The following is a 7,607-nucleotide window of genomic DNA, read 5'->3' as shown; positions in this document are numbered from 1 at the left end:
TGGTAGCTTCTCGGAAACAGATCAGTCAGCATAGCTCAATCAATGAAGCCCTCCCAAATGGGCTCCAAGGCATTTCTTCAAAGCAGCTGAACCAAAGCTTTTATTTAGCTCATCCCTCCCAAACGAGCCCTAGGTTAACCTTCAATTTCTTTTAATGTGGTCATACATTGCAGGCCCAACCAGACATGGGTTGGACTGCATGAGGATTCAAGCCCATCCTCCACTTGCTTGTCTGTTTTGATACATAGAAAACTACCAACTACCGAGGTCAAGTTATCTCTCAAGAGAACCCATTTTGGCTGGTCCATATAGGTTCATTTGGTCTACTACATCATTTTATGTGGCAAGTTTATATTCATGGGCGGTACACCAGAGAGCGAAAAGACCCCTTTTTTTTGTTATATTTTGATTATTTTAAAATTTGAAGTGTATTTAGGCAAAAGGGGTTCACAGTGAGATAAGGGGATAGAATGTTATCCACCTAGGTGATTCAAACTTCAATGGTTCCTTCATCAGATGGATCATGGATGAGTTTAGTTTTCCACATCAGCGGCCATATGTGGCGGAAACTGGAAAGTCATTTTCCTGCGCCTCTAGAAAGAGAACAAGATTATTCTTGGCTAACTTCATGCATAATAATAATATATCTATTCTTTTTTTATCTACGTATAACGTGTAATCGTGCAGGAATAAACGCTAGAGAGGTCGTCTAGGGGAAGTATCTAGGAATCTTTCACGTTGATTTGGGCATTTGGCCCCTAAAAGGGATCTTCAGGCTGCATTTGGCATTCCTTAAACAAACTCCCAGAACTCAACAATGGTTTATGAGTGAGTATATAGGCCGTTGATGGGTTCCTGTACCTTTAAACAAACTCCCAGAACTCAACAATGTCATACCCCCTGCAGATCCAGTGACAAGATCAAACATCATGGAAGGGTAAAGGTGTGCTTCAGTTTTCACTGATCTGATGATATCTATACAACAAAAGTACAACTTGTACACACGCCATTCCTTGAATCTACCCGACCTGACCAACCCATTAACCATCTTCCCCATTAGATGTTAGCTTTGGAAAACGACTCCAGATCTCCTACCCACAAAATAACATACAATCACAGGAGGTGTTCTCCATGTGTGCCTGCCATGTCATGTGGGCAAGCGTGGGTAGGAAACCCGAGCTGTTGGAAAACAGATTTGCCTTTCATAGTTGATAGTAAATCCCAAGATTCTGCATCTGCAAGGCGCCAGCGTAAAATGTTCAGTCAAAGGAAGAGTGAAAGAAGAGAAAAATCAAGGTTTCCTCGTTTGAAATGAAGAAAACACAATTCAACCTATGAGGTGTCACACCCATGGGGAATTGTGGAGTCAAATGGATTTTCCAGATGTCAGATCGGCCTGATCAAATATGTACCATCAAATGCCTTAGATTACTTGACAAATAATCAACTGGTCAAACTAAAATAACAATAAGAAACAAAAAGAGATGTAAACAGAGTAGTGTTTCAGAGTTGTCGGTCCATGCCAAAGTCCCCCTTTTGAATAGCAATTCTACTTCCACATCCACAGCATATTCTCCACAAAAAGTCATCTACACCAATTGAATAAAACCAGGTGCTGCACACATCAGAGACTAGGCATCTTTTTCTTTTGTTAACAGTACTTTACAGTATGCATGATTATGCTGAGACTGACAATGTCTCGATTGCCCCTTTGTCTTAGACCAGAGCTATCGATACCGGTCTGGCCTGACGGACAGACTAGTATATCTAGCACCTGTTACCTACTAGTAGTAGCAATAAGTGAATGGTTAACTATCTTTCTGTTTATGTGTCCCCAACTCTCTGTGATACCAAAAATGCAAACCAGGATGCTTTCATTAATGTCCAGTAAAATGGGAGATCTATATATATAAGGTAATAACTTACAAATGATTTACACTATATCACACAGACTGCTGCAACAAGTCCTTGCAAATGTGGGAAGATTACATTTCTTTTTCTCAGAACGAAAAGAAAAGAAACTGGTTTTTTTTTGCTTTTTTAAATTAGCCAAGATATCAAGAAACTCACGATTGGACTGCTATGTCTACATTCCTCTGCTCAGCAATATTGGGAGGAGCAGACTTGGTCGCTTCTCTCACCTGTTTGGGCCCATCTTTAACTTTAGAAGTGTTAGCATTTTTACAGCTGATCTGGTATTTGTTGTTAGTAGTTGTAGTGGTGGTATCCTCTTTGTGACTACCCAGACTATGACGGGTAACCCGGCCACAAGCACTTTCTCCCTGAGATGAGTTGATAGCATCACTGCAACTCTTCCGTCTACCCAGCTTTGGTGATCTTGCTCGAGTTGGAGGTGGCTGGCATCCAAACATGAAAACAAAGGTAGATTAAGTTTTTGGCTTAAGAAACATCTCTAAAACTGGGCTCCTGAAATACACAGAATGCAGAACAAGGGCAACTTGCGACATACCTTTTTAAGTTCAACCTTGGGTGGAGGTCCCTCATGATAAAAGCTTGGCATAGGGTTTGCTTTGAACATTAAACTCTTCCTCAGTTGCTTTATAGCTGCCTCTCGTTCCTCCTGTAAAGTTTGCACATAATAGATAAAATAACAGAACCAGCAAAGTCCCTAGCAGACTTGCTCCTCGGGAAGAAACCAATAAATGATTCTAGACCACGTGACACGTGTAACCACGTCAATATTGTGTTAAATGGAGAGTGTCAATTCCATGTGTAACCACGTGACACATGCAACATAAACATTTCAAGACTTCCATTTTGCACATAAGGACATAGCGCCCTAAACCTAAAGACTTTCAACAAATACGGACCATGCCAATTCCAAGTTTCTGAATAACATTTTTTTTCTATCTTTTGGATGGGTTGAGACCTGCATCAGCTAACGCCTTTGCCACCAGAGCAGGTTTGGAGGGCCCCAGATCCAGGGACTCGATAATTAGTTTTACTTCTTCACCAACATGCTTCTTTCTATCTCTTCTGATCAACTTCTTGCTGTTTTCTGTCTCATGGGGGGTCCTTTGCGTAATCTCATTAATAAAATCAGCTTCTGGTTAGAGATAAAAGTAAATGCTATCTAGAAATTTCCCCAGAAACAATGGATATTAACACATCTCCTCTGTTAAATAAATCCATGTCTTCTATCAACATGTTAACTAATGCTTTAAGGAAAACTATAGAAAGTAATGTACCTTAGTCCTAGCTTCAACTTGGGTTCTCTCTGCCTCCAGGGCCTGGTGTTTCTCCTCTAACTTTGAGTAAAACTGGAAGAGAAAAGAAATGAGAATGGAGGGAGTGAGCATATAATTTAAATATGGGTTGCAACTAAGAACCGTTACTCATGAATGTCACTGAAGCAGGGCAATCCATATTCAGAAGTCTAAAAACTGAAGTACCTCCTTCCGTTTCTCAGCACGCTCAGTGCATCGGAATTTAGGAGCTGATGCAATGGTTGCCCTGGGTTTTAATGCTCGAACAGATGCTGCAGTACTAACTATAGCTAAGGATAAACCAGATCCAGAAAAAAAAACAGATAACTAAAAAAGGAATTATTTAGACTTTGGACTGCGAAGGGTCAAAGGATACGAGGAAGCAACAGAACAAGCATCTTCTTCATCAATATGCTTTTTATTATCAGGTTGCAGTGGCTTCCTTGATATCAAAGATGTACTAGGCTGCACAAGATACAAAACTCTCAGCTACAGCAATGGAAAAAAAATCCTCCATTTAGTCAGTAGTAACTATTAAATAATTTCTAACTAATCCAATACTTTTACATCCAATGACCTATGAATCAGGGCAGACATGCCACTGAATGAACTACCATGAGTTCCTTTTGAATTTCAAAACCCCAAGTAATTCATTGCCCCTCCTCCACAAACCGAAGTAGATTCAGTACATTAATATATCAAACCAAGCTTAGAAAATGCTCAAATGTTTTATGGAGAAAAATATGTTACTTCCAACAGCAAAGAACAATCAAACGCTATAACACAATACAGGTTCCTCTACCTTAAAATTGAAGATGCATGCTACCGTGGTTCAAACAAATGCATATTATGCTATGTAAAATTGTAGCAAACCAGAATTTCTCAACAGAAAAAACAAACACAACAAGCAATGCAAAGTCATTGTATTAAAGATTGAAGAACCCATTCAGAAACCATTAAATGTCCATCACTTTTATGGTTCTTCATGTTACATTAGTTGCATTGAAAATAGCATGAAATTAACAAAAAAAATAGATTTCAAAATAAACATCATCACCTGAGGCTTCTTTGAAGTACTGGGAGAATGTATATTGTTAGCATTTGATGGTTTATTTATACCAACAGAGGCAGCAGCAGTTTCAGCCCCAACAGGACGAGTTCCACTTGAAGCACGTTTATCAGTTGCCAAAGAAAATGGCTGAGGAACAGTACAGTTTATTCGAGTATTCCCAGCAGCAGCAGATTTTGATCCTGGCTTCACAGGAGAAGACAACTTTTTGGCATCGGTTGCCTTCTGGGATTCAGATTCAACTGTTCCCTCATCAGACAAGCCAGCCTCAACGTTTGTGCTTCTATCGCAAAGTACATCTTGCTCCTCGTTGTGACCATTTTCAACTTGATAAAGCTCAGTGATCTCAATTGGGCTTTCTGTTGTGCACTCCTTAACTTCATAATCTTTCAATTCAATCTTCTCCTCTGGAATTGAAGGTTTGGCATCCCCATTAATATGCTCATCAGGCTCTGTAAAACCATTGTGCTTAGGAGTAGTTGCATCATATGTATTATGTGCATCACCATTTGAATAAACTATGGCACAATCAGACTCCTTATCCATACAAAGTTCATCAACTTCTCTCCCCATTAAACTGCCAAAAAATAAAATAACACAATAAAATTCAGTTTATGTTAACCTAACCATTCAGTGGTTCAAGTAGTAGCATATCCAAAAAGCATACAACAGAATGCAGCTAGAACTCCTAAATTGAGCTAAGGCATAAATAAGCATCATACAAAGCAAAATAGAAACCAATTCACTTTGGCCAGAGAAGCCATTAGCATGAAGTAATGCAGGATCATTTAATAAAAAAAGGAAGTATGGTGATTCGCGTTGAAATGTAGAGATGAAAAGAAACAGCAGATAGTACCAATCATATATATAAAATAAACAAATAAATTCAATGCTGAAATTCAAAGCATAAAAACATACGACCATACTAGATTCAAATTCCACTTTTTAAGTCAAAAACTGATTAACCAGCATAAGCCATACTGCAAAAAAATAAAATAAAATAATGACTGAACAAGAAGAGGATAAATCATTAAAACAGGCAAAATTGTAGCTTACCTGGAGAGAGAGAGAGAGAGATGAGATGCAACGGAAAGATCAATTGACTTGAATCAACTGCCTAATGAGTACGAGTATATTTTTATTGTGCGTGTGTGTTGGGTGGTGGGAAGTGGGTTGGTTGAGACCTGATGGTTTCGCAAATAACTTCTGATGAATTAACATGAACAACCACTTAGAATTGAAACGGATTCAGTGTTGCCTCCCAATAGATTTGAGAGCACAATCAATCATCTATATTGGAACCATCTTGGTTGGTAAGTCGAAAGATGGAAACAGGATCATTTCAGGACTTGCATAAATAAATTGATTACGTTTTTTCTTAACAACTAGTAACAGTTGATGTTGTATTATATTTTGAGTTCCAACGCAGAACCAACTAAACTAAAACGTATGGCATTCAGAAACACCATGAATCTTTATAACCTACTTCAAATAAGTAGTTTCTGAGAGATCACGATATAAAACAGGAAAAGATCTAACAAATCAAAGAGCAGATAAAAAAACCACTCCTTCCAGTTTTGTTTCATGAAACAACGCGAGACAGGCATAAAATGCTTAGAAGGATTAAGGCAAATAATAAAGTAAAAAAACAGTAACAAAACCACCCGCTTTCAAACTGATTAACAGGAACGAGTAAAAGAGAAGCGAACATGAGAAAAATAATGGATTTTCCACTGATTTTATGCGATAGAAAAAAGATAAAGAAAAGGAAGCCAAGATGGGAGAACAGAAAGCAAAAATTCATCAGTCTTAATTCCATTTTCAGCATTAACAAAAGAAATCCAAAGAAGCAGAAAATGCCCTGCCATTTCCGGCCGATTCATTGGAAACTACCCAAAAAAAAAAGCAAAGCAACCAAATAACAAAAATCACGCATTGAACGAAGCAGATGAAATGTACACAAGAACCCTAAGAAAAGTAAAATACAAGCAAAGATCACTCGGCGTACAGAAAGAGAGGGAACAAAACAATAGGGGGAAAAACAAAAAGCACTCCTTTCCCCTCAATATTCACACAAAAACAAGTAAAGACATCAAAAGAAGCTACAACAGCAACCACTTCACAGATCAATCATGAAAAAACCTCTGAAACCAACCAAATCGATTCCCACCCCCTCCACTGATTACTTCACATTCCTCGCATCTACGAAAGTAAAAACAGTCAGCAAAAGAAAGACATCAAGAGAAAAATATAAAAAATGTGGGAGATTTCTTACAGTGGTTCTCCGATCTGAGAAGATCTCTCGTCACTCTGGAGCTTCTCTGAGCGATAAAGCGACGTAAAAAACAGTCCCCCTTTCAACGTTCTGGTTTTCCTTCGTCTCTCTTGGGTGCGTGCAGTGGGCTTGTCTGGTATTTAAATACCTACCAGTGTCAGGTATTAACGGCGTCAGTAACGGCGTAATTCGAAAACCCTAAAACCCCGATTTCTCCGTTAAAATTTCAAGTTTCTTTCCGCCATGTCGTCGGTTCGAATCTGGTCTGAATCGCCTTTTCCGCCAAATTAAGACCTCACGTCCTCGAAGCAATTTGTCGGAGCTCGAATAAGCGACAAACTTATATGAAATGTCAATAGTACCCTTTCAGGTCAGAAATTCCTTTTTTTCTTTTTTTTTTCCAACCATATGTTCAAATACCATTCCGAGGACATTCCTTTGAGATTTTACATGGAACGTCTCGTCCTCATGTGCACTCAAGCTTTTAGATTTCACCTCTAATCCTGTAATGCATGGGAACTGCGAGAGGATATCCTGACCAATCATAATACGCCACGCAACTTTACAGTGGGTTCCACATACACGGAGATGACGGCAATCTTACGAGTAACATGGTAGACGATTCGGACATGCAGCCAGTTTGATTCGGATCAGTTCAACCGGTTGTTCCGTTGTTTGTGGATAATGATCATGTAAACGTGGCGTGGGGCCTTCACATGAGAGGACAATCCTCTATCGTCGGATTTAATTATACTAAACACTCATGCACAACCTTTACTGGAATGATTCCAATCAACTTGTTAAAACTAAAGTGGGGCCCTTTGAATAGTACGTAACTTTATCTAGGTTTGAATGCAAAGAGGAGCTCTTGCTCTTCCCCAAGGGTGACTACAATATTGCACCAACACAGATGCATGACTGATCATTGAGTTGAGAGGGGTAAAATGTTCGATTTACTCCCTTAAAAACTGAACTCAATAAATTGAAATCTAATTAAACGAAATTGTAAGAGAGAAGATTGAACTGGACTTGAATT

General features: G+C 38.9%; 1 protein-coding gene across 5 annotated transcripts; it reads right to left on the bottom strand.

Moving 5' to 3' along the window:
* Positions 1-1,848: 1,848 nt before the first annotated feature.
* Positions 1,849-6,730, bottom strand: LOC104612408 (protein WVD2-like 3). 5 transcript variants are annotated; one of them, XM_088895059.1, is made up of 8 exons: positions 6,572-6,730; positions 4,285-4,873; positions 3,604-3,692; positions 3,414-3,507; positions 3,210-3,281; positions 2,891-3,047; positions 2,471-2,581; positions 1,849-2,357 (listed from the first exon to the last, which is right to left on the bottom strand). In XM_088895059.1, the coding sequence occupies exons 2-7, from the start codon at positions 4,867-4,869 to the stop codon at positions 2,502-2,504; spliced, it is 1,077 nt and encodes a 358-aa protein (XP_088751185.1). In that variant the 5' UTR covers positions 4,870-4,873; positions 6,572-6,730; the 3' UTR covers positions 1,849-2,357; positions 2,471-2,501. The 5 variants fall into 5 exon arrangements, with proteins under 5 accessions (XP_088751185.1, XP_010278108.1, XP_088751184.1 ...); XM_010279806.3 differs by lacking the exon at positions 2,891-3,047 and adding an exon at positions 6,439-6,498 and having other exon boundaries at positions 6,572-6,686; XM_088895058.1 differs by lacking the exon at positions 2,891-3,047 and adding an exon at positions 6,452-6,498 and having other exon boundaries at positions 6,572-6,686.
* Between the last annotated feature and the right edge of the window lie 877 nt (positions 6,731-7,607).

Source organism: Nelumbo nucifera, chromosome 1 (assembly GCF_055504915.1).
Source record: "Nelumbo nucifera cultivar China Antique chromosome 1, China Antique-T2T, whole genome shotgun sequence".
In the NCBI taxonomy this organism is placed as follows: domain Eukaryota; kingdom Viridiplantae; phylum Streptophyta; class Magnoliopsida; order Proteales; family Nelumbonaceae; genus Nelumbo; species Nelumbo nucifera.
The sequence above is the reverse complement of the archived record's forward strand: the minus strand, read 5'-3'. Positions and strand labels throughout refer to the sequence as shown.

What these genes read in the sequence shown, in the direction of transcription:
- LOC104612408 (XM_088895057.1), bottom strand. Translation starts at nt 4,869, where the DNA reads ATGGGGAGAGAAGTTGATGAACTTTGTATGGATAAGGAGTCTGATTGT. An exon ending in GTACTTCAAAGAAGCCTCAG is followed by an intron (nt 3,693 to 4,284) that starts GTGATGATGTTT and finishes TATCTTGTGCAG; the next exon opens with CCTAGTACATCTTTGATATC. An exon ending in AAGTTGAAGCTAGGACTAAG is followed by an intron (nt 2,582 to 3,209) that starts GTACATTACTTT and finishes CAAACTTTACAG; the next exon opens with GAGGAACGAGAGGCAGCTAT.